The 27,424-nt window shown below is 32.9% G+C and overlaps 1 protein-coding gene across 5 annotated transcripts in view; it reads right to left on the bottom strand.

Annotated features, from left to right (window-relative positions):
- LOC119643520 (filamin-A) overlaps positions 1-27,424 on the bottom strand; it is a 77,806-nt gene that overhangs the window by 13,261 nt on the left and 37,121 nt on the right. For 4 of the 5 annotated variants that reach the window (XM_038042887.1, XM_038042883.1, XM_038042884.1 and 1 more), the window contains 5 exons: positions 26,574-27,378; positions 26,060-26,512; positions 25,831-25,966; positions 10,441-10,512; positions 10,267-10,363 (listed from right to left, as the gene is read on the bottom strand). In XM_038042887.1, the coding sequence (XP_037898815.1) occupies positions 10,267-10,363; positions 10,441-10,512; positions 25,831-25,966; positions 26,060-26,512; positions 26,574-27,378 (1,563 nt within the window). Of the gene's footprint in view, positions 1-878; positions 1,181-10,266; positions 10,364-10,440; positions 10,513-25,830; positions 25,967-26,059; positions 26,513-26,573; positions 27,379-27,424 lie in introns of those variants that run through there. The other variant, XM_038042886.1, reaches the window with a different exon arrangement.

Here is a 27,424-nt window from a genome sequence, read left to right as displayed (position 1 = left end):
GTCCCTGATACATTCCATTATGCCCGAATACAGATAAATTAGATGTTGGTGTTTGAAGGGTGTAAGTTTCAGTTTGTCAGTCAAAAAGTCGTTGTTCAGTATATATCAAAGTTTAAAGAGATGGATGCCATGTAGGGCATATCTCTTTTCTGGTTATCTAGCTGGAAAAAATGCAGCTTGGAATGAATATGCAGTAAGACATGAAGAAAGTTAGCAAGTAGATTGCGAAATTTTGTGCAAAAAATTTTAGCCGCGAAAAAGGAAGAAAATTTGCATGCGTCCGTCCGTCTCCCGCAAAAATAACCAAGGAAATAATTTTCACATTCGGCTCGGAATTTTTTCCCGCAACCGCAATATTCTCCAGACTTGACCACTACAGATTACCACTTATCCAAGAATATATCGCGTCCAAACTGACAAGCTCCTGCTGCGCTATCATCCCAAAGCTACTCATTAAAAAGACCTTAGATAATGATGAAGCATATTACGATTATCAACAGCTTTGTAACAGCCGGAATTTATTTGTACACCTGTTGGTTTTTATGAGCAGCGTAAAGTGATCGATAAACTTCAAGTGTTAAAGAAAAAGTTTAAAAATATGTTTTTTTTTTTCAATGTTAAATTTTGTAGTACGAGAAAATTGTCATTACAAAAACTTAAATTACTTTTTATGTATTGCAAAAACTACTTGAATAATATAAGAATTAATATAGAAAAGTAATATGAAACGAGAAGTTACTTCTTATTTATTTTTTTTCTACGGATGTATTAATAATGAAAGAATTCATTTCGCAAATGTTTTTGCAAATTGTTTTACGTTAGAGAATATGCAGAGATAGAGAGAGAGAAAGAAAGAGAGATAGATAGAGAGAAATTACCTTGATGCGTAAGAATAGAAAAGGCGGTTTTGAAATTCAATGGTAAAAAATCGCAACCATTTAAACCCTCATTCTCGGTGATGAGGGCTTCGTTATAATAAAATTGCGTCTTTTCGACGTGATCGCGATCGGAAACGGTGAAGTGATAAAATTTTGAACGATAGAAATATGCAAAATCCTCCCAAGTTGCCGGAGGAGCTTCTGGTTTATCATGTAACCAACTAAAATTCATGACGTTGATAATTTACGACAAAAGGAAAATCAATAGTTTGATTTTTTTTGATTGAAATTTTATTTTTATTTTTTTTTATTTTCAATATTTTCGTTATTATTTTTAGAATTTCAGTTCACAGGTACACGTTGCAAATTTAAAATAAAAACGCTTTTTTTATATAAATTTAGAATAAAAAAACAAAAAAAAAAAAAGATATATATATATATATATATATGGAAGTAAATTATTGTAAAGAGTGCAAAATGAGGGAGATAGGGAGAAGGAGAGAGAGAGAGAGAAGGAAATTAGAAGAAAAAATTAAATTATAGAATTTCCAAAGAGAAGATATTCCGTTGTTTAGAAAGAATTTCATAACGAAATACAATAAAAAAAATTGGAATGCTTTTTTAAGGAAATTTTTTCAAATTTTGTAGAAAAAATAAAAAAAAAATTTTTTTATCGTATTTTTTATTCGCAAAGCACTGTTGACATAACTCACATTGTATATTATTATTTTTATTATTTTTTTTTTCTCAAACTTTTTTTGGTATTTATGATATATGATATTTTTCTTAACTTTTTTTTTTTTTTATTATTTTTTTCTATAAAAATTTCATTAAATCTTAACACTTTGACGACACATGTGCTTCGAAACTTTCATCTAGATGCTTGTTTATTAATTTTTATTAGAAATGATTAGGACACAGTTTTTTTATTTGCTGAAAAATCCTTGCAAAGAGTGTCCTTTTTTCTGTTAACGGTATCTCAATGATATTGTTGAAAAGTAAAAATTCGAAGCGATTTTGTCCAAGAGTGTATATCACTTAATATTAAGAATAATAGGCCGAAACTTGTCTATGCGTTTTCACGTCCCGATTTCAAGTGAGCTTTCGTAATTCCAAATCGAAATGAATGAAGGTACGTACCATCATCATCTTAATCATTATAATAATAATTAACAACAACAACATCATCATCATCATCATAATTGTTGGCAAACCGTAAATTCCAATGAAAAGTGCAGGAGTGCGGAAATTTTGCTCACACACACTTATACAAATCTGTATAAACCATTGATGCCGATGCTATAAAAAGTGCTACATTAATCAAAGTGTTGGTGCTAACTATGCCACAGCGATCATTATCACCATCATCGTCGTAATGATCTTTACAAATCCAAAAAAACTTAACGAATCTATACATTAATATTTATACACTGGTGTGCTTGAAATTCTCTTTTTCCTTTTTTTTTTTTTTTTTTTTTTGTAGTGGCATATGTTTAATGAATCGAAGAAATCACAACAATTAACAAAAGTGCTTTCATAGCCTTTAAAGGCGAATTTGGAGGAAAGTCCATCTCAATGATTGCATGGCGTAAGCGTTACTTCTTAGTAATCTTTAATAAGGGAACACTTCACGCCAATATAACGAGTTCTAAAATGACATCTATATATCTGCAGATCAAACCGGATGTACGTAGGAATGCATAGAAATTTTAACTTAGAGCTGTGTATATTTGCTGTACGCTGTACCTCGACAGTTGATGTTGATTAGATTCTAAGCTCAGTTTCTTATGTCCGTCTGCCTATGCCACTTCTCTCACTGAAGTTTTGAACTAGGAGATAAAAAGTGAAAATTTGCTAAACATGATCTTGCACTAATATAGCAGATCCTAGATGCTAGATCAAGCTTGAAAATGAAAGCCTCTGACAAAGTTAGTATATCTTGTATATCTTTAGTGAAAAAATTATTAAACATGTATATTAAGCATGTGCATACATACATAGTACACAAACACACACACACACGCACTTCAAACTTTACCTCGCGTAAGTTTATTATTATTATATATTCTAAAATTTTTGCAACTGCAGGGAAAAGCTTTCGATTGGAAATTTGCTCTCAACGTTTTTCTCCGTACATTTAAAAAACTAAATGATCGTTTTCGAATTTTTGTTGCTTTTTTAAACATTCACCGACCAGTGTATTTATTCATTTACAAACACATATAAAAGACGTGAATATTTAAAAGATTAGCGTTTCAATTAATACTGTATGCGTGTGAAAGACTCTTTCACTTTCTTAACAATTTTGAAATAGTCAGTCAACTCATATATATAAACATTTATTTATTGATTTTTATTTTTATCTAACGCTAAAATAATTTTGTTAAACATTTAATTGCATGAGTTTTCAATCAAGAAAATTGTTCATCGTTTATTATCATTATGGTTAATGGAAATTCTAAATTATATGCACGGATTCGGTAAGAGATCGCCGTCTTCTGTCTTCGTAATCAATTAATTTAGAGAATCAATACAACATATCGATTAATATATTTTTGAATAATAGACCTAATGTTTTCTAAATCATTTATATAATTAGTGAGGTATAAGAGTTTTGTTTAACTTCTTTTTAGTTCCTACTCTCTTTGGCTTCTCCTCTTTGCGGTGGTACCTTTCCAACATAATATCATCTTCTATTTAGGATTATTTTAAAAAGCTCCGCTTAGTAAGTTTTGTTAATTAAGGGAGTGCTTAACCTCGTTCTAATTGCATTACTTTACTTTATTGCCAATAAGTCAATTGAGTAATAATTTCAGAAATCTTTCATGCCATAAGAAAGTATTGTCCACCACGCAATATTTACGCTTGCGCATAAAGGCGTTTCTTGGCGGAAGTGATAATTTGATCACTTGCTTGGTTGCATTCAAGGCTCCACTTAAGCTTCTTGTGTCAGTTGCACATTGTGACACATAAACATATTAAAGCCCCTTACTAATAACAGCGGGAAAATATGTTGCTTTGAAACCGCTGTAATGCTCTGAACTCACTTTGTGTGTAGCTCTGCGAAATGCTAATAAAAAAAACGATTAACGCTTGGTCAATATTAGCACACTCGCCTTTTCATGCTGACACAGGTAGGAAGTTATTTTCCTTTATGACTTATTACCTATCACGGAGATAAGCCTGCCTACGATAAGCATGTCTTTAAAAGAAAGCTTGATACTGAGTTTAAATATAATGAATTCTTCTTCAAGAAGGGTGTAACGGTTTTTTGAATTTATGCATGCAACTTAGGCTCTCTCAGGCTGGTGTGTAAAAACAAGACTTTTTTAAGCTATAGATAATTAGTAGTGAGTTTTATTGGTAGCTTCTCCTTGCTTCGCTTTATAGGAAACATAAAAAATCACATTTTTATTCTACATACGCACGTTTTATGAACAGCAGATCGAATTATATTCGTTCGTCTTTCGTAAGGTTATGTCGTGATTATATTTTTAGGTTTTTTTTTTTTAAACGTCTGATCGATTAGTCATAGTCTACCAAGAAGCGGTGAATGTTTTCACAAAAATCCAAATTATTCTTCAATATATATTTGCCTTTGGTAACTCGGCTGCTTTAAATGAACGAACGCTAATTGAACTCCTCATGATTATGAATAAATGAACAATATTCAATAAACGAGCAATGTACGTGTGTCGGTGTACACACTTTGTAATGTTTTTATGCTAATAAGAGCCTGTGGTGAAGAGTTTGCTACGAATGTGCAGGAGAATGTTGATTTTAAGAAAGTAAGTCGCTTGCCTTGGATAATGTTTCTAGGACGTTCTAAAAGCAGACTTTGAAGGTCTATAATAAAGTTTTTATTATAAAAGATTTGGGTGCTCCTACGCCAGACCGCTCCGAGAGGCTCGCTTTACAGCTTATAAATTTCTTGACCACCATCTTGAGTTGTTTGCATAATTTAGCTTAGAGGGAAATAATTTTGTGTCTCCAGTTTCTGATTTACTGCGGACATAGACAACTACTCTCCGTCGGTGACGGAAAAACTGAAACATTAAAGAATTAATTCCGATGTGAGAGGCCATTATTTTGTTCTTAACGGGGCAAAGGTGTTCACAGTTTCGTAAATGCATCTTAACTGCTCAATAGCGAAGATGTGGACCATCGGTAAATGATTTTTTAAAGTACCAAGAATGAATTAGTCCAAACGCTTTCGCAAAGACACACACACACACACACACACACACATAGGCATACATATATATATATAAATTATTATAAATATATGTTTTATATTAACCAATTGGCATCATAGCGTATGCAATTGGCGCAAATCAATCAAAAATTTGTTGTTTTTTTTACTTTTCTTTAAAGACAAAAATCATCATATCCAAGCATGTCCTCTTCTGCACATGTTATGAACTCAAATATCAATGCATATGCGTCGTGCAAGAGTAAATAGGGGCGGGTGAGGTATTCAGAGACGGTAAAAAAATGTTCATTATTTAATTTCTCGAGCTTTAGTGAAGAACTGAATGAAATGCACCATAAAATTTAGATCACTATGCGACACAAGAAATGAACAGAAATTAACGTAAATGCGAAATTCCAGGGTATATTTTCCTTTGCAAAATTTATTCAAAGATGCCAACGAGCGACCAAAAATAATTTTCGTAAATCAAAATTGTTCAAAATTTGAGTAAATGAGAAATAATTCAAAAAAATAAAACTTTTTTTTTTTTAAATGTATATATATATATCGCAACGTCTGTCTGCAGTTTTGTATATTACATACATTTGATGATATGAGCGTACATTTGTCCAAACATTTGACAAGTAATGAAAAATCAATGCAACAAATGTGCGACACAAATTGAAGAAGACGACATAAGGGAACGACAGATCATTTAAAGTGAAACATCATGAAAACTTATTGAGCGTATGAAGAAAATTAGGAAAAAAAAAAGAACAAGTTTTTCGTATGATGCTTGTTTTATTAGGTTTTACATGTATATGATCTTTTATGCAGGCATGGGAGGTATAATTTTCAGTGTTTTTTTAATCAAATCACTTTGAAGCTAAGGTATTTTAATAGGTTTTGTGTGCATGTAACGCATCTGTTTAATCCATCATTCGATCAATGATCGTTTCAGTTATTTTCTTTGTAATGGTGAGGGAACACACACACACACACATACGCATAAGTAAATAATTTTTTCCCATTAATCATAATGTTAATTAAGATATTTTTACAAAACTGTACTGTGTTCGTTCATAAACATTAGACATAAAGAAATGTTATATTTGTGATCTCTGTGTTGAATATTTGACACCATATTTGAAATTTTGAAAAGAGTTTTTCTTTTTTTTTAATATTTTATTGTTATGTTTTGTGATATATTATAACAGGTGCTAAGAAAATAACAAATTTTTTTTTGGAGATCACCTGTAAAGGGGTGGACCCCTCTCTATTAGTATTAAAAAATCATTTTCAAAAGGTCCTAAATGTTTGTGATAAAAAATCCTTTATACAAAGTTGGCGTCTAGTCGTTTTTCACCGTTTCACCATTTTTTTGATTTTGATCAGTATTAAGCTCCTAATCGATTTAAATATGTTCATTTATACGCTTGTCCGTTTATGTTGAACATTACATCGCAAAAATTCAAATATCGTTCTAAAGTTTAGCAAAAGTAGTGAAAATTTTTGCAGGCACGTTGATATTGAAAACGGCCCAATTCGTTCATGGATCACAATTGCAAAAGAAAATAAACCAAATATACCGGCGTTTTCAACAAGAGTAAAAAATTCAAATTTTACGCTCATTACACAAAAATTTTCACAAATAATCTTTACATGATTCTATAGTACTTGTGCAAAAACAGGAAAAAATCGGCCACACTCGTTGTTGATGTTTTATTTTTAAACGTTCTCTAAGATGACGATAGCGGGGAGAAAAGATTCAACCATAGCCGGATATATTATTGTTATAATTAAATGCGCGGGCAAATCGTACCGCAACTTAGAAGACCTATTGTGCTCGCCCATGTCCCAGCTTTCCGGTTTTAGGCTTGTGGCTGGACATAATTTCCTTAATTTTTATACCCTCCACGTCTTGTGGTAGAGGTTATATTAAGTTAGCTGGATGTAGGCCATCCAGAAAAGCTTAAGGTAGATTCACCTTCGATTATACCGATCGATTCAGCAGCATTTTCGAAATTGTTGTAAGCCTGTCTGTCCATCTGTCCGTCCCTGTAATGTCAGTCCATGTAAATTTGTGTTCAAGCTACAGGTCGCATTTTTTTAAAATATTTTGATGAAAATTGTTACACTGACGTACTTTGGCCCAGGGCCGAACACTAGTGGGTTAACGTTTCGGATGTCTGTCCATGTAATTTCGCGTCCAAGCTACAGGTCGCAATATTTGAGATATTTTGATGAAATTTGGTACAGTGACGTACTTTGGCGCAAGGACGAAAGCTATTCGGTTAATGGTTTCCCATATAACGCCCCATTCTGAAAAGTCGTTACATTTAAAAAAGTTACATTTTTTAAAATTTCTCGGTAAAAGTGACTAAACAGCAGTATTTTGTCATTCTAAATTGGTGTGAACATTTTGGACCGGATGGGGCAATTTTTTGAATACCCTCTTCGTATAACCGTTCCTGCGGAAACTAAATTTTTATATGGTAAAAAGGGCGAATTTTCAATATTTCATGATGAAAATTGGCTGATAATAGTAAATTAACAAAGAAGTCTATCTTATCGAATTTGGACAACGTAGGTCTCCTTTTTGAATAGCACCGCATATAAGGTTTCTAATGAAACGTAAACCCTTACAAGCCAAAAAAGCCTAATTGCTAATTTTTTCGTGATGGAAATTTGCTCATAATAGTAATTAAATAAAAAAATTAATTGGACGTTATTTGAACAACATGGATCTATTTCTTTCCGCGCTCCGGATAAGGTATCTGATGATATATTTTATAATTCGTAGGAGCGTTTCAGTAAAATAAAATTAACGGTAGGGAATTTGGATCACGTAGGTTTCTTATTTTTGCCTCTACTTATAGGCGGTATCACGAAACGCCTTTCAATATGCGGGCTTACATCAAAATTATGTCTTTGCATGAAAATAATGTCTACTGGCTTGGAGTATTATTACCAAAACGAGCGAACAACTATACCAGGCAAAGTGTAGGGTATGCGATGGTCGTGCGACTATAATGTTCTTACTTGTTTTTCTTTAGAATTGTTATAGCTTTTAGACCACTTTTCGTCAACTGCACAAAACTTTTTTTAGTTCTTCTGGTAGGTTTACATGTAGATTGGTAGATTTCCGCGGGTCCTGCGACGATTAAATTTTTATTTCAAAAAGCATTGAATGCGAATTTATGATTTTATTAGGAGTCAATTCTCCTTCGCATGCAAAGCTAAATAAATGTGTTGCTTTAATTAAAAGGATTCGTGTAACCATCAATGACGCTTCGTTTCGCCCGGATAGTGCAATCACTCCAAAAATCATTGGTTGTATATATGATTTATATTTGTGTTGACGACCAAGTGTCACTAAGGCCACATGTGCACAACATTTAAATCATTACATAATGTCTTAAAAAAGATAGTCTGTCCTTTTTTTTTTTTGTTTGAACGAAGTTTTCTTAATCGTTCATTCTAGATTTCATTAAGTAATTTTTATCTGCCCTTTTACATAATCCCCTTTAGACATTTATAGATCATTTTTTCTGCGAATGAAAAGAAATTTCACTTTTTGGTGGTGATGTAAGTATAATAGTAACACGCGCAGAACGAAGATAAAGATTTGGACGTTGCCATTCACAGACAAGATGTTTATCGCCTTACCACAATGAAAAATCTTCCCTTTACATTTTCATGCCTGATAGTACTTGTGATACAAGAGGATAAGAAGTTTATGCGGATGTGTGGAACAGTCAGAAAGACTGGAGATAAACCCATCTTTAAATACCGATCGATTCAGAAAGTAATTCTTAAGCATGTCTGTCCCTTTATTCGCCGTCCTTGTTGGTGTTCAACATACAGGCCGTCATTTTTTTACCAAAAATGTTGGCACATTTGTTATATTCACATGAATGAAAGCAATTGAAAATGGATCGGATGGGACCAATTTTTTGACCACTTTCCATGTAACATATAATTTTGAAAATTCGTTACATGACTGCTTGTATTGTGATTTAGGGTATTTTACGACGGATCCTTGCCTGTTATAGTTATTCGTCGCACTCCTGTTTGCCATCTCAAATTATGAATAATCAAAATCTTGCATATGAAAAGAGAAGGGGTATGTAAAAGGGACAGCTGTGTTCAGGCGGCTGAAGAAGTTCAATTAAACTAAGAGATCAAGTTTAAATGCCTACTATTAAAAGACTACTATTCATTAAATATTGGCGCTAATTTTTACTTCGTTTTAGGTGAATGCAAATAAATCGATGACAATTTAAGAAGCAATTAAGCAAAATTAATATGAATTGAGCATCTCATGCCCATGTACTGTGCTACGAGGGTTAAAATAATAATTAGTATATTTTTCTTGGTTTTTTTTTGTAATAGTGAGGCTTTGCTTTAAGCCTTTAGCCGATTTTACTTTTATTTAATTATAGCAGACAAATGTTGGACTTACTAAGAACGAAATGAACAAAGATTTGCGTGTTGCAACTGAGACTGATTCACTAATAAACTCACTTAAACTCACTTTTAAGAAAAGAAACGGCTGACACACAAACTCTCATTTTATGCTTTAAACCTAATATGCCATTACCTGCTCTCCAGAAAATTTTAATATGTGTTTCGGGCAAAAAAAGAATTCGGGGGATTTCCCAAAGCAAAGCTTTTTAAAGCCACATAACGCTTTTTAAAGCCATGTAAGGGTCCATAAATAATTGGAAAAAAATTTCTATTAACTGAATTGCAAGAAACTGCGTTTTGAAAATGAGCTTTTCTTTATCACTTGGATCAAAGCAATAACGATTCGCAGATCGGGCTGCCAAACGATTGTTTATGAGGAAACAGCACGAAAATAGCTGACACACTTCTACTCTGCAAATTTCAGAAAAATTAATTCGACATTTGTCTAAAATATTTGTTGAAGGCTGTTGAAGGTCTATTTCAATTAAAAATGTTTCTGTCATCGGGATGCCTGGTATAAGCAGACAAGAAGTTTATATTTGATAACCCCTTTCAGGTCGGGCTAAATAAAGGCGGACTACTTGATCGGCAAAATCTATTTCATCAAAGATATGAAGTGAAAATTCTAAACAGATTAATCGAGAGCACGTGGAATGATCATTTTTATAATAACACACGGATTGAAGAATGAAGAGCAGAAGTGGTATTGAAAATAATTTTACTTACCAACAACAATTCCGCCGGTTGTAGGTACTGGGAATTTCTCGAAAGCAACAGCTCTATAAGTAGTTTCTGATCTACCGTTAACCAAATGTTCAGTCGTCTATGCCGGCCAAATAATTAATAAATTAATTAAAATAAATTTATTACGTCGTTATATAGACAAATGAAAATTCTTACCTGAGTTGTAGATTTAATAACTTTAGTGTGTTCTTCGAAATATGCGCTATACTCTTCAATACTTTCGACAGCCTGCAATAAGACATTTGATAGAAAATTATTTTTTTAAAAATATCACTCTATGGTGTGTGTGTGATGGATGTGAATTATACGGAAGCAACTCGACTTGTAGACTTTTATTTAATATAACATTTTTGTACTTTCAGCTTCACTATTAAACATACCTTCAAAAAAAAAAAAAACCTCAAAACCTTAGAATTTAGTTGCCCAGAATTGTTAGATAATATCCGCGTCGTCGTCATTCAAGTTCGGTTACCTATAATTTATTAATACACGACTAAATTATTTTTCCGGCCGAGTCACGTATCACACTATCTTGACCATTAATTCATATTGCGTGGAAAGGTATGAAAGATTAATTTATCGGAACCATATAAAGATTGTCTTGTTTGAAAAATTTCCGACTTGCACATGAATATAGCAGCTCTTGCCCATCCAAGTTCTGAAATATATTTGAGCGTTAGTTTAAAATTACTCATCAAAATTTTAGCCATCTTGAAAGCGCAGTCTGAGGTGTGATTGTTCTTGTGTAAATAGGTAAAAATTGAACATTAGACGATTAACTGCCCTTAAGCATTTTATTGATTTTTAAAATTGAACACGCCTACGCAAATTAAATTCGAGTTCAACCCCATACGTATGAGCACTCTTCACCAGTATTTACCATCACGTGAAATTTCGTGTAGCTGAGTTGAGAGGTGACCGTAACAGCTTGGAGACGGTGAGTGGAAATACTGTTCAAGTTCACTAAATGATGCTGCGCGACCATTTAATGTGATAGCGAAAGTGTCCAAAAACCATGTCTATCACATGTTAGGTCAGGACGCAGGCACGGAAAAGATGACTATACGAGTATCGCTATATGGGTGCCGTCTTTGCTGTACGAATACCAAGATAAGATAATGGAGAAATTTTATTATATCCAGGAGCAGGTTTGGATCTAATGATCAAATCATTGTGGAAACTGAGCTATTAACATTGATTTTGATAATGATACATTGTGCTATTAAAATAAAATGCCATAGGGCACAGTTAGAGAACCGCTGGAATGATTTTGTCCTTCTGCAAAAAAACTAAGTTGATGAATAAAATAGAATTCCACAAATAAATATCTTTTCCTCCCTTAGCTTAGGTTAGGTTTAGTTTAGAAGTGCTTAGAATATTTTTCAAAATCCCTATAATTTTAAATACTTTCATATTATCCCTTTCGAAGTATAAACTGCGATAAGTCGGCATTTTCCTTCTTTTGTTTTTATTATGAAAATTTCTCCCATTCAACACACAATGCATTGAATCAATCCATTAGAATTCTTTATAAATCTTCAATAGCGTTTTCAATTTCTGCTGTGTGATTAGATTGTTTACTTAAATGCATGGGTAATTCTAATTCTGTTCTATATGTTGAGCATTTTTGGTAATTATTTCATTGATTGCAAAGATGAATGGCTGGTATCTGTACATTATTCAAAATTGATTTGCGATTTCCATTAATAAAGATTGATATGTTTTCAAAATATCTGATACATATATGTACGCATATGCATTTATGTGCACACATATATCGATGTGCATCAATAGATCTATAATTAGTTCATACGATTTCTATTGATGTATATACAAGTGGTAAAAGTAGATTCAATTACAGTCATCCTTCAGTTTACGCGAGATTTTATCTTTATACGATTTTCTTCATCAACTTCTCAAGTCATTGAAAGACCTTGTGAAAGTAAAATCATACCAAAGACTTTCATTATCACCCAATCTCTTGAGAACTCAAACCCAAGCACGGAAATTAATTACTAGCCATCGCGAATAGATATAGATGCCGGTACGAGGGTGTGGGCGGTGTCCCTAGCAGCAAGATATTGAACTCAAAAGCGGGTTTTCCCGAGAGTCGGTGTCTGTATGTGCTTATGTTTTGTGCGGGAACTTGGAAGCAAATATCATGTGTAGATAAATGTATATCAAAGATAAGCAATTTCAAAAGAGAATTAATGGCAATATTCAGCTCTACATTAAGTTAACTGATTTTGGATAAATATGACTTGGAATGGGATGGTTTGCTGGACAATATGCAAGCACCGCAGATTCGAAATTTACTTTCTGAATGATGGCTTCGACGTCGAGATATAAATTAGTGCCTAATTCGACATGAAAATTTTTGTTTGCATTTTTTCCGAATTTGATAAATTGAAAATTGACGAATATAATTGTGTACAAAAGAAGTTACTACTAATTATGTCCTGCAGCCCCTGTGGTGCAAGGGTATATTCAGTTTAGTTTGTGCGGACACAGCGGGCTTGAGATAGACGCACCTTTTATTATACCAATCAACTCAGAATGCCGTCTGTCCATCTGTCTGTCTTGTGTTCAACCCACAGATTGCAACTTTTGCGATATTTTGATGAAATGTGGCTCCGCCCTTGAAAAGGACTAGAATTGGACAACTTTTCTACCATTTCCCAAGTAACACTTTATCTTGAAAAGCCGTTATATGAATAAAAATAGGGTGTTGCACAATATTTAATGGTGGGCCGTGGTCAACTGTCGTGTTTTTACTTGCTTTTGTATTGAAAAAGTTGGACAATATAAAAATATCTGCTTCATGCACACCCACCTTCTCATTCAACTCTTATTGTTATTACATCTCATCTCCATATCATATTTTATGGGATTCACACCTTGGTTGTTAATGTTTTCCCATTCTCTAAGGACCCTACACACGCTTTGAATAGAATTCATCAGAACCGATCATGTATATGTAATTGAGGAAAATATAAACTCGCTAATATAATATGTTATAAGGTAAACCGTCTTTTGTGAATTTTCCGTTATTGATTCAACTTCCGTTTAGATTAAGGTCGTAGCGTTGACTTGTGGTTGGTACATTTACAATTCTCAGGAGATCTTTTCGCAGACTATTTACTTGAACGTATATTCACAACGCTTTCATTCTCATTCTGGTCTTGTACATTTGAATATAGCAATTCAAGTCTCTCGACTCGATTCTTTCAACGAACTTTGCCTTCCGCAATAGAACCTTCTGCTGCCTATAACCCTTTTACAAGCAAGGTACCAGTATCCGAGTTCAATGCGATATTTTTGGTCCCTTAATCCACTCTTCGCCACTCACCAGCCGCACGACACAGGTGCGATGCCGTGAATGCGTAGTTGGTTTTGCTTTCCTTTCTATAGAATTTGTTTTATTAGAAAATCGACTAACTTTCATGAAATCTCAGGTCATCAAATAAAGCGTTTTCATATCAATATTTTCTACCCGCTAAACTTTCTTTTGGGTTTAGTAGCTGATATCTTAAACTATTGCCCTCTAAGGCTTTACTTATAGAAGGATATCATCTCAGCTTGCACGATTAGCTCAGTTTACAATTACGTATAAAAAGAAAGACATTTAAATTGCTTTGCAATATAATGTTTTTACGGGCAATATTCATAAATCAAAATTGAAAATCGAAACATTTATCCTAAATCAATTTTTCTGCTGAGCTATTGCTATCGTATATAGCTTTTAAAAAGTCCTACTATTACTAGTATTTAGTGATATGTGCTTTTGCTTTTAAAAGTAAGGAAAATTAGAATTTTTTTTGACTTAACAATAGAGATGGGACTAAAAGGACTCAAACGTTGAACCATTTGATAGGTACCAAAGTGTACAACAAGTTTGTACGCATGTGTACACAAGGCCTTACCTATGATACTACTACTTCTGCATCGATTTATTCATGTCCGTCCATCTGTGCGTCCATGTATTTTTGCATTTAAAGTGCAAATGAAGATATATGTCGATAAAATTTGGTACACTGAGCGTGTTTCGGCCAAAACACAAATGCTCTTAAATTAGATTGGAGTGAATCATCATTACGAACGCTACCCGTATAAATTTCTGTTTTAAAAAATACGGCATGAAAAAGTCGTCATATCAAACATTTTTCCATTCTTAATCTTTCCTGACATATATCGGTGATGTATGTTAATTCGATATGCTAAATGAAGGGCAATAATTTGAATCGGGTACGAGCCGTTTTAGAGTCCTGTTGCCCATAAAAGTTTTCATAAAAAATAAATCTTTTTTCGATTACTTTTAAGTATTTTATGTTGAAAAATTGGTAAGATATTTGCTAATGATTCGGCATATAAATTGACATTCGGCATAAATTGGTAAGTGTGGACTACGCAGGTCTATTTTTGGGACTCCACCACGCGTAACGATTGTTAACATGAGGAGCAAGGCTTTACGTGGCAACAAGGTGTACAGTACGATTATTTCTGAATGGTTGTAAGATATTAAATAGCTTGCTTGTCCCACCTGTAATGGTTAATTCGTTTTTTTTTAGTTGATACTGAGTGCTGAGAGGTTTCGTGTTTAACATTTAATCATATAAATCAGCGATTCTAGGTTAGGCCAGATTAGGTTGCAATCGCAGCCAGCCTTAAAACCCTGCGCAGCCAGTCATATCGTCCGTCCAAGCTTTAATGGATTTAATTGATTCAGTACTTACTAAGAGTCAAGAAAGCATCCGCTAAGGGGTATGTTATCTTAGACAAGAGTAGGAGGTTTATATGACTAATTAGTACGCACTTTTAAAGATAAAATATATTAACGGCTCATTTTTTTTTTCTTTCATTCTATTTTTTTTTTTTTTTTTGGTAGATAAGATTCGCTTTTAATGCAAAAAATGTATTTTGTATAAATTTTCACAATTTTCAAAACGCCAAAAACGCAGACATATACTTACATATATATATCAAAGCCCACGCTAATCGGGGATACATATACACTCTTTATTTATTGTATGCATGGGTGACGTTGTCGAAATAAAAAATTAATATTCTTTTGCTTTTAAAGACATTTGTAGAGAATAAATTCATAAACAATAAAAGACTTTTGCAAGGGTTTGTGAATGTATTGAAATCCGTGATATGTGCAGAAATTTTATGTTATCTTCGTTTTTTCGTGAATTAAAAATTTTTTTCTTTCTAGTCCTATGTTTTGCCAATTTGGATGTATGTAAGTAATCATAACAAATTTCTCTTTTCTTTATTAAAAAACAAACTGATTGAAAAAATTCCTTTCGATTGCCTAAGGCCCGTTTCATTTGCCAAGGCTTTTCTCTAAAATAATAATTTCTTTTAATACTTTGGTTGAGAAGGATCTTGTATCCTCCTGCGATTTTACTTGATTTCTTAGTTTAAATTGATAGGCGATGAAGCAATTTTTTGTTTTCCTTTTCAAGATATGGTCTAAATGTGGACTTTTCTCGATATGCCTAAACATTCCCTTCGGATTTTTTTGAAAATCATTGCAATTCATTACATAAGAAAACTACAGAAAAAGTCGTGAAATGTTTGATATTTAAAATTTTGAATTTGAAAAATCGAACGTGGATTCATTTACAAAAAATCGTATAAAAAAAAATTGGATTTTAAAACCATTCACTGATATTACACAGATACAGAAGTCAATGGCTAATAAAGAGAATCGAACACACACGGCATTGTGGAGAATCATCATTTAATCATGTAAATGCACTCACATCAAGTAAATAAATAATTAATGCGAAAAAAAAACAATATATATATATATATGTATGTATGTTTTTATATATAATTAAAAAGAGCAAAAAACACAAAAATTCAATTCACACCTTAATAGGAGGAGTACTTCCAGTGTTGGCAACGCGTAAACCGACGTTTATAATGTCACAATTGACTAATTAACGGTTAAAATGATAACAACAAATGCTCGATACAATACGAAACGACAAGTTTCACAACAGGACAAATTGTGACTGAATGTATTGAATATGTTCTTTGGTATTGAGTTGAGTGAGTGATTAGTAAATCACCACCACACTGCACAATTATAAAATTGTTTAACCGAATGTACGTATGTATATATGCATGTATGCATGTATCTAACATACATTTGTATCTTGTTTTATGAAAATTTGTGAAATTTATTAATTTGCAAGTATGCAGCAAAAAAAACGAATACTTCGGAAGTGTTGACAAGGAGAGAATTTTATTTATGCTCACACATTGTACGAATGTGTGAAAGGAACGGTTGTAATATGAACAAGAAGAATATAAAATGAGCCAAAAATTCTTTTCATATACGAATGCGAAAAAAAACTCTTATTTACTTTTGAGTTAATTTGCCGAAAATTTTTTTCTCAAAAAATTTGTCTTATGTTTTGTGCCTTTTTTTTTTTATCAAAATAAGGAGGAAAAATTTCTCATGAAAATAAAGTGCAAAAATTATAGTTGGCTTAGAAGGAATTACGAGTAAACTATAAATAAGTTAAAATTCTTGATTAGGTAACAGCAATTAACGCCGGCCATTGAACAGCATTTATAACATTTACACTTCCGTAGTAGTATAAAAATATGATTCTTTTGAACTCATATTTTTAGAGAAGGATCTACTAACATGATGGCAATATTTATACGGATCCACGGGCTGCCAAATTTTGGAAGTGAACGAACCTTTAGAAAAGCCATTCAAGGCTTCCGATGTACGCCATAAGTCAGGTCGATGTTTAAAGCGGGTATGGCGTTGACAAAGGGCCTACAACTTCTCCTTCACAAGGTGTAAACATCTCTAACTCTTCTTTATAATATGTTCTTTGAAAATGTATATGGAATAGAGTCGTCTATGTTGTACCTTTGTCTCGCGTTTTCCACAAAGCGATACATGTATCAAGGCAGGGGACCTTCTTTTGCATAAAAATTTATTAAAATTGTTTTTGCTAAATGCATCAAAGTTTAATCCATTCTCTTATCTACTACGAGCTTGGCCTTTTCATTTATCGTTTTCCAAGTTTTAAGAACGAACTTCTTGTTGGCCTTAGTGAGGCCCCTATGATTCCAGCTGTATTCTAGGCAAACGTGATGTAGAGAGTTAAAGTTCCTGAATTGAAAACATATATTTTTTTAATATGGGCCAATCACCCACAGGGAATGTATTCTACTCATGTAATACGGTGGCGATGAAAAAGAAGTGAGAAACAAGAGACAGGGCTTGACAGTTATTAAATCAATAGTCTTCACAGAGAAATGTGAAGAAATGTAGTCCCTCTGCAATTATTGACACGCCGGCAACTCCTCCAAAAGAGCTCCGTTACGGGGAAAATAATTCCACTCTTCTACTGAATTTTTCACATTTCAAAAATTTTTTTACTGAAAGTAACTAAACGTATACGTACGTCTTTCGCTCATTTCTCATAAAAAATATCTTTATTTCCACTAAGTAGTGGAATGCCCTTAAGGTCGAAACTGATTCATTTCTCTTTTTTCAAGTCGAAGTCCTATCAACAAAAACAAATAGATAGAGAGGTGCATAAGGTTGAAGTGATTTCAAAAGCAAATCACTTTTCGAAGCATATCTACGGTTGTTACCAAAGTAATGATGAAACATAGACGTTTTCAACTTCTAGCTCTTAATTATTATGAACACCCACTCAGCTTTTACTGGTATAATTTTTGTATACACAAACATAACAAAAATGTTCTCTTTATTTTTAAGCAAAAAAAAAGAAAAAAAATCATTAAAATACTTTATAATTAAATATATATATATGTTACATATATACAATGTTACATTTTTGCAAAAAATCAGAATTTTTTGGTAAATAATTTTGTCTTAGAAAAAAACAAGTGTTTGCTGTTCGTTGTCTTATAATATTCTTGTCAACAACATAAAACCGTTTACATGTGAGCGGTCTTGATAAATTCGAGCAGTGCAATTGCATCAAGGACACTTGTGTTTTTTCCTAATTCTCATTTATCTTATCAAGAAAATATATTAACTGCTACGATAACGATCATCTAACAAATCCCGTTAGTTTGTTGCTTACTTCCTTAACGGGAGCAACTAATCTTTTCAACTTCAATTTTCAACAAAGCCCACAGTCTTTAATTATATATCAAAGCAAATATGCCTTTGTGTGTATATATATACATATATATATATATATATAGCGATTTTATAGTGCATCCAAGATACCACTATTGGTTAAGATATTTTATGTATTCAAATAAAATTATATAACGTCAGCGTCAGAGTACTTCACATATAAACATATAAAAAATGTAGTGCTCGCACTGTTGCGCTGCATGGTAATTATTAATATGAACGGATTACATAAATATTTTTTGCAAAATGCTTTATTCAAATATTTCGTAATAAAAAAATTGTTTCTTTTTAATCTCTACCAAAAAAAGACATATTAATGTTAATACATAGTCCGTTCAAGTTAAAAAAGTAGATATAAGGCTTACTTTTGTGAATTCTTCAAATCAATTCTTGATAACATTTTTGCTCAGGTTTACCCATCTGTCCACCGTGAAGTCACAAAATTAAGAACGTGAAAACTGACATAGATCAGGTTTTTTTTTTTTTCTACCCAAACATCCAAAAGTATTGTACTCGAAGCCATGTCCGTACGTTTTGTTCTCATCTTTCTAACTGAATATTGCCTTATGTGTCTATTAAGAAAAGTTGCCAATTTTTGCTGTTATATTCAGGCGATTTTATGTACGCTTGTTACGTTGCATGAACACATCACATGTATTCCTAAGCAAATTTAGGCCGTCTCTCTGAAAAAATCAGATTAAGAGTAATTTCCCCACCAGGCAATCTTAAAGTTAATTTGACAGCCTAGGTTGGAGTTAATAACGGTTAGTGTGATCAGTTCATATACATTTTAAGAGCAAAAGTTATTTTTCCAATAACTTGACACCTATTATTTTCTAGGGTTCACCTAAACGACACCTAAAACCACTCAGGTTAAACTTGTTATATCCACCCATCAAAAATAGTACCGTTTTATCATATAAGTGATAGCATAGACTACGTAGTAAAATTACCATAAGAAATATAGTTAGCCAACATAAATGATATTCTTACGAATTCACACACATAAACCATTTTTAAAAAGCTTTTTAAAACCAAAGAACAAAATATTGCCAAATTCTGAAAATCTAATGAAACTTAGCACAAACAAAATTTAATATCTTCACGCCATGTAAACTCTCGTGAGATTAAAAGGAGAACGCGCCTTAAGTCCTTCTTCAGTCTCAAACATTAATACTTGGTTAATAGATATAGCTTAACGACAGTCTTTACGATATTCTTTACAGCACTGACTACAACTACTCTATGAAGATTTCCGTGTGATTACCGTTAAGCTGTTATTTGCTGGATGGAAGGGAACGAGTTGCAGTTCTTTCAGTCAGGATAAGTAAAAATTGGGGATGCCACGTTTTGATTGGTTATGATAAGTTCCCTGGATAATTGCAAATAACTCCTCGATCTTAATGTTGGCAGAGATAACTACACATGTGGTGTTGAAAGCAAAGGAAACTAAACAATAGTTAATCGCGTCGCGTCGTGCCTACTTATTTCCTCTCATCCCGAGACCTGCATTAAATAGACATAGGAATTTTTCAATGGCGCGGCATATGGATTCAATTTTATGAGATCCAAGTAGTTGATCGATTTCCGGGAGTGTCCTTTCATAACTTTTGCGCTCTTTCATATTCCACAAACTAACAATGATCTGTCGAGAACCGTGTTCATTACTTTTAAAAGATTAGAAATTTTTAAAGCAAAGTAAAATTTCAAAATGTTTTGTCAATAAGTTGTAAATTATTTAAGAAAACATAGTATGGTAAAAATGATCTAAAAATTCGATGAAAAAAATTAAGAATTTAGAAAAATTAGAATTTTTGCTTACAAGAAATGGTTGGCTTTGGAGATTCGCCGCAAGACGCAGCAAGAAACAATTTTCGTTTAGTCGATTTTCTTTTGTTCCTGCACGATACCCTAAAGCGTGGGCATATGACCCACAAAATCTTTACACATGTATTTATGAATTATTCGTTTATTTACTGTCTACAAGAGTCCGTCATATGTTCGCTCATTTGAAGAGGAAAAAACGGACATATTTTTATTCAGACATCTCTACAAGAAACTTGCCAGAAGCCAAAGCAAAAAAAAAAAAAGAAAAACATGCATACATATATGTATATATTAAATATATACATATACGCAGGCATTCATAAACTATTCACCGCAGTTATCCGGCATTTTTAACAAATATTAATTACTTTTTGTTTTCATAATTATTTAGAGATTTATGTCCAAAAAAAAATACCCGAATTTCCATCACGCCAATTCTTATTTTTTCCTTGGGAAGCAAAAGTTGTTTTTTTTTTTTTTTTTTTTATTTACGCGTGCTAACTATTTGGAAAGACGAGAGAAGAGAGATGGTGAAAAAGTTTCGAGAGATTAACGGAAGATTCATTGTATGCTATATAATCGAATACGAGCCTTGTTGTGGCAAAAATTTGTTATAAGTAATACGCTAATATATGAAGATATATTTTGGTCTTTAGTAAATCGCTTTTCGATAGAGAGAGATTTTGCAGCGATAACACGGTTGATTTCAGTAAGCATTGTCAATAAATTTCATATCATTTCTCGTTAGGCTTTCAACGTTGCTTAAGAAGTTAAGTTTTAGTTAACGTTAATGTTTTTAAAATTTTTAATGTAGATTTCAAACTTTTGCAAACTATCAAAAAAAAAAATTTTTTTAACCAGTTTTAATAGAATTTATGTTTGAACTGTACGTGAAAGCGTCATTTTTGAATTTTCATGGGCGGCCTTTGCTCTCTTCTTTTTTCTTCTTTCTTTTAATATTTTCAATTACATTGAAACGAGTGGTTGTAAGCGCTTTCCCTCTTTCTTTCTTTCTGCTCTTTCTCCTGATCGTATACCGTGCTCTCACATCCTTTAATGAGAGGCCATTTAAAAAAGTGGAAAAATTTAATTTAAGATAACGAAAGAAGGAAAATTTTGAACAATGCACAGGTAAAAATCAGGACATTTCCAGGCAGTAAATGAATAGGCTATAGTTGGGCTATTAACAATTCCAGACAACATGGGCTCGCACAATTCTTCAGCTATACCTTGTTGTGTGTCATGAGAACCTTATAATGGGAAGTGAAGGAAAAAGGAACTATGTTGATCACAATACATTGTTGTCACCATTTTGTACCAGCTTTCCTCATAACATTTCATAAATAAGACCTTGTTGCTCTATAAACGCCTAATTTTTCTAAGAAAATGATATGGGAGAGGGAACACAAAGTTGTTCTATTCTATACAAAAATTTTTCTCATTCACTTCTTATGCCAAAAAATCAATTTTCACAAGCTTTTGTTGAAAAACATGGGAAACACTTTTATGCGTGTACCTCCTCAAGGTAGATCTTTGTGTATGCGGAAATCCCCCTTTCACTGAAATATGCCCGCAAACCAAACTGAATTAAAGTATTGTAAAAATTTCGTCTTTTAGCTTGAAGATAAACGTATTCGTAGAGAGGCAGTAACGACACACCAATGAATTCTTAAAGCAATTAATTATTGAATTTTTAGTTTTGAACACAATCTAACAATAATGTGCATACTTTCTGAATATCTAAATCTTTTCTCGATTCGAATGGACGTTGTTGATTTTACCAATCTAAGAGACATTATGAAAGAATTTTTTATTTTTTGCGTCATAAACAAAGCTGTTAGTCTTAGTTTTTCACCGTTTAGTCTAAGAATTTATTTCATTAGACGGTAAGTAAATTACAAGAACAACAAGGGAAACTATTTGATAGAAAACAAGAAAATACACACCGCTGCGCTAATGCATAATAAACCATTCACTTGCATGCCGTAAGCAGCATTTGTTTTGACAATAGGAAGAAAAAAGAAATGCATTGTCACTATGATAAATTATTACTAAGATAATTTTCGAATCTCTAAGGTACAGTAAAGGGTCTTTCAAACTGATCACTACAGATATTTAACGTGAATCAATCTTTTCACTTAGCATTATAGTTTATGGCAATTATTAGTCAAGAATTATGAATATATTTCTTAATTTCTTTCAATGGTAAGAGAAGCAATACTCTATAAAACTGCAGAATGGACATTCGAACGCCGATGATGACTCTTTTTCAAAGTAAAATGCGTGTTTCTAATAATTTGATAAAGTCAGAAAAAACTTGTTTCTAAATGGAAAAGAATAGCTTGAAAGCACTTTCAGATGTAAACGCTTGACATCAGTTTGGTCTGGATGCTAAAGATATCTAAATGCAATGTTTTATGCATGTGTGTATGTTGAAAGTCTTTTTGTTCAAAAAGAATTTCGATGAAAGTAACACGTGAGCGGTCGATTTAAGACTTTCTCCTTCTTCTTCAATCTACGTAGGGTTGATTGAATCAGACCTAAACTTATAATGGACTATGTTATTAATATATTAAGAAGATATCAAAAGCTCGAACTACATCTTTTCCAAGATCATAAACTAAAATTTGAAAATTGTGGATTGGCTGCCCAAAAATAATGCATATATATGTCATATGGGTATGTACATATATTTCGTTTTAGAAAATTTAGTAAACAAGTATTTCAATAAAATTTATACATATATGCATAGGTATGTGATTATGCAAATAAATGCTTGCGACTATATATGCGCATACGAAAGCTTATAAAATAATTATTTTGCACTTTTAAATTTGATATGAAAACAATGCCAAATATTTTTATGCACTAATGTCGCCATTTAATCGTCCATTAGAGTGGCATTCTCACTAACTTTTCTTTTTAATTATTTATTGTTTATCAAAATTTTTGGCTCATATAATTATAAATTAAAAGAAATAATTAAATTTTATTCGGTTTATGTTGTTTCGTCTTTAAAGCAAAATAATATATACATATATATATATATATATATATATATTTTATATAAAAATTTAACTCATTTATATATTGTAAGAATGCAGGCACATACATATATGTATATGCTTAGACGTATAAAAGATTCACATCGGATTGACAAGTTTCTCAACCGGAAGAAATATATTTAATGGTTCATAAATTTTAAATTATTCTCATTCAATTCTTTAATTTTAATTATTTACGAGGCGCCCATTACCTAACTTCTAATAATTGTCAATCCTTTCATTAAGTTATAACTAAAAGTGTGCTTTACATCTAATATTAATTATTAGCTAAAGTCCAACTTCTTGCTCTTTAGATAAGTAAGGTTTTCCCCCTTTAAAAATGTCTGTTTTGATTGCATTTGAAAAAGGACGAAATCACCAAACATGCAACTTACCTGAATTAAAAAATAAGAGCAATCAATATCGCTCGCTTTCAAACTCGACATTTGGAAAATATTAATATTGGACAGATAAACTATGAATGACCAATTGTCTAAATTACTTTGGAGTTACACTGACCCAACCCGTATACATTATGGTCATTACTACTATCGGTTTTCGTTAAGGAATGCAAGCAAAGTGCCCACAGCCGGCCAGGGAGTATTAGGTATAGCGATAAATTCTTGTCGATTATTTGATCGGAGTATTAATAAATATTTCGTTCGAAGCATTGCAATCCATTGTATTGAATCCACTTGGTCTCTTGAGATTAGCTCCCAAATAAAAAACAAATTATTGGTGTAACTTCCTAAGCATAAATGTCATGTTCGGAGAGGCGATTGAAAAATTTTTTGCATACTATTCCGTTCCTCTGCTCAATTGCATCAAAAGACATCCTCATTTCCACTCCTCTCGGAAATAGAGATGACATTTACTTTCAAGTTTATCGCCGATGTTACTCTAGTTTATACAGTCGGCATCGTGATTACTATTGCTTAAATGTTAAGCTTTCACAGATCTTTCTTGCGAATTCAGCGGGAAGACTAACTCTGCTCGTTGCGCTTTTTTTTTTGTTATTTTTTCGCAAAAAACTCTTTAGAAAGATCTAACCTTCGAAAAATTATATTGTACACACCGTGGGGACTATAACACAAGCAAAAGCAATATAACGATAATTATCTTGCGAAAAGCGAGAAAATATTGCCCACGTACTAGTATTTGGAAGTATATTTCGCGATAGATAACACAACAACGTAGCTTCGTTTAGATATGTATGGGGAATCATTTAGATGAAGTAATTCGCGTCGTTGGGTGACCAAAGCGAAGAGCTCCGTCAAATCGATTGACTAAAATCCAATGGTTTAGCTGCTTCCTCAGCGGAAAAAGAACCTCCAAGCTCTTGGGCAGAGTCTACTTTTTAAACATATCAAAGATGTGTCCACTATCGGTATGACCAGAGTCGGAAGGTTGCTTATGCAGATTCCTCTCACCCCACATCAAAGTTTTCATTTCGCTTTGAAGACAATAAATGCAATCAAAGAAGAACTTAGGTAACACAATTTGTCCTTTTACAAATTCATACACTAAGCGCATTCAGCTTTAACACAAGACGCGTATAAGCAATAAAATTGGAAAACGTTGCTTCGAATTATAAACATCGAGAACCTATACGAAGTTGTGCTATTATTAAAGTTCTTCTGAAAAGGACACGAACTCCAGGATTTTTTTGCATGTAAGACAACTGAAGTCGTCTTTCTGTATAACCTAAAGTTATAATTACATACCCCTATGTACAAAGGTTATGAACAAAGCATGTCATACGTTATTGGCGGACGTTTCAAAAAATGTTGTTGCGCATTTTTAAGCTTCACTCTGTGGTTGTATTAGCAATTATTATATTAACATAAACGTTAAGCATTGCTTTTATTTTATAAAAGCCAACTAATAAAAAAACTAACAAAAAATCAATTAAAAAAAATATATAAAATTTGTTGCACTTTGATTCAATTGTACACATTACACAAACAGCTTAAGTGTTTTCTGTTTTTTTCATTAATAATTGTTATTAATTTCGGAAAATATGATTAAATTGAATTGAAAAAGAAGCGAAAGCATTATTGCAGTTAATCTATGTTAGTAAGCGATTCGATTTTGATAAATAAAAGTTTCTTTGTATTCGTGCTTAATGAAAAAGAGTTTCGTAGCGTAATTTGTTGTTGTTGTTGCTGTTTTTTTTCTTCGGTGTTTTTATTTATAATAGGATTAAAAAAAGTATTACATTTATTTATATATTCATTTGTTTTTTCTTTTGTCTCTTTTTTCATAAAGTTTTTTTTATAACTAACTTGTTAAACTGTTTGTGACGTTGTGTTTATTCTCTAAAGAAATTTTTTTGGAAAGCTTTCTTTGTAAGAAAAGGAAATTCTATAACTCTTATAAAATTCAGAATTTATTTCGTGTTTATGCTTAAGTTATTCTTTTCTTATAATAATTGCTAATAGATTCGTTGGCCACTTGGTTTCGATTGAAGGCTTTTCTTGAAAATTCCTAAAGAAAAATAAATTTGAAAAGAATTTTTTAAACTACCTTAATAGAGAAGCTGCCGTTCGGTATATCTTTGCCGCCAAATTTCACATTAATATCGTAGTCGCCGGGATCATTTAAAGCATAGAATACATCGAAGAAGCCATCTTTTTCAATTACATCGATATCGACAATTTCTCTGCAATTCATAATTTTACATTTTATTTATTTTCTTCTTTTCGTCGCGGTTCTCTTTTCTCTACGATTATTGCACAATTTATATATCACTTACTTGCCAGCTTTCGATGTTATTTTACACGTTACTGCTCCGTCGCCGGCATCGCGTGCATCTACTGTCAAATGACTTTTACTGCCCGATGGTTGTATTTTAGGAGCTTGTTCAACAAATTTACATTTTTTCGCTTCACCGATAGCAACAGCCTCCAATTTGAATGGTGAACCTTCAATTTCTTTACCTCCATATTTAACGGTAACGTAGTATGTTCCGCACTCGTCCGGTGTGAATGAGACCACATAAGTGCCGGTGTCAGTTTCGTGAAGATGTGGGACAATATGTTTACCTTTAGGATTTTTAATGTTCACATCGATATCCGCTTCACCTGCCTTTTTCGTATCCACTTCAAATTCAGCCGGTTTTGATGCGGGGGTCTTTTTCTTCTCATTTACTCCCTTCAATATGACTTTCGCGGGTTCGGCTTTGGGGAACACACTCATAACAAACGGACTTTTAATTCAAAAATAAAAAATTAATTTTGAAAGGTATCTTCGAAACTACGCTCATTTACCTGCATGGCACTTCAGTATCTGAAAATGTGATTGTGGAAGTCAGTACGGAACCTTCCTTGGGAGGTGAATAATGAACGCAATAGAGACCGTCGCTTTTCTGCTCCACACGCAAATTATCTAAAGGTTTGCCTTCGGAGTTTTGTATTTTTACGGCAATGCGTCCCGGACCGGCCTCGGACACATCGATATAAAAGTGAGTGGGCACATTTTCGCGTACTTCACCATGTTCTATACCAGGTCCATAGACTTTCACTTTCGCAGGATCGGAACGTTCCTCAACCACAACCGAGAACGGTGAACCGGGTATATGTTTGTCGGCAAAACGTATGGATACATCATATTCACCCACTTCAGTGGGTAAATATTCCACGTCACAACTGCCATCACGATTATCGACGCAAGTCATTTTCGCTTCTGATGGTCCTTCAATGGCTACCGAAAGACCACCTTTGCCGGCTCCTTTTGTTTCCACTGAGAATTTATTCTTTTCATTAACAAAGCCTCTATTCAAACCCGTCCCGTAGGCTTTGCAACGTGTTGGATCACAAGCACTGTTTACGTTGACTACAAATGGTGAACCCGGCACCGGAATGTTATCGTACAATAATTCAATAGTGTGACGGCCTGCCTCGAACGGAGTATACATAATCCGAAATACATCGTTACTGAGACCAGCCACAATTTCGCTTGGCAACACTTGACCTTTTGGATCGAAAATCGAACAAGAAAGTTTCTTCGCATCGATATCACTTCCAACTTTACTCATATCCACCATGAAATCGGTCGGCTTACTCATCACAACGCCTATAGGAGTTGAAAAGGAAGGCGGAAGTAGTGAAAATGTTTAATT

This window comes from Glossina fuscipes, unplaced genomic scaffold, assembly GCF_014805625.2.
Source record: "Glossina fuscipes isolate IAEA_lab_2018 unplaced genomic scaffold, Yale_Gfus_2 61164, whole genome shotgun sequence".
Taxonomy (NCBI): Eukaryota; Metazoa; Arthropoda; class Insecta; order Diptera; family Glossinidae; genus Glossina; species Glossina fuscipes.
Note: the sequence above shows the minus strand (reverse complement) of the source record. Positions and strands in the feature narration are given on the sequence as shown.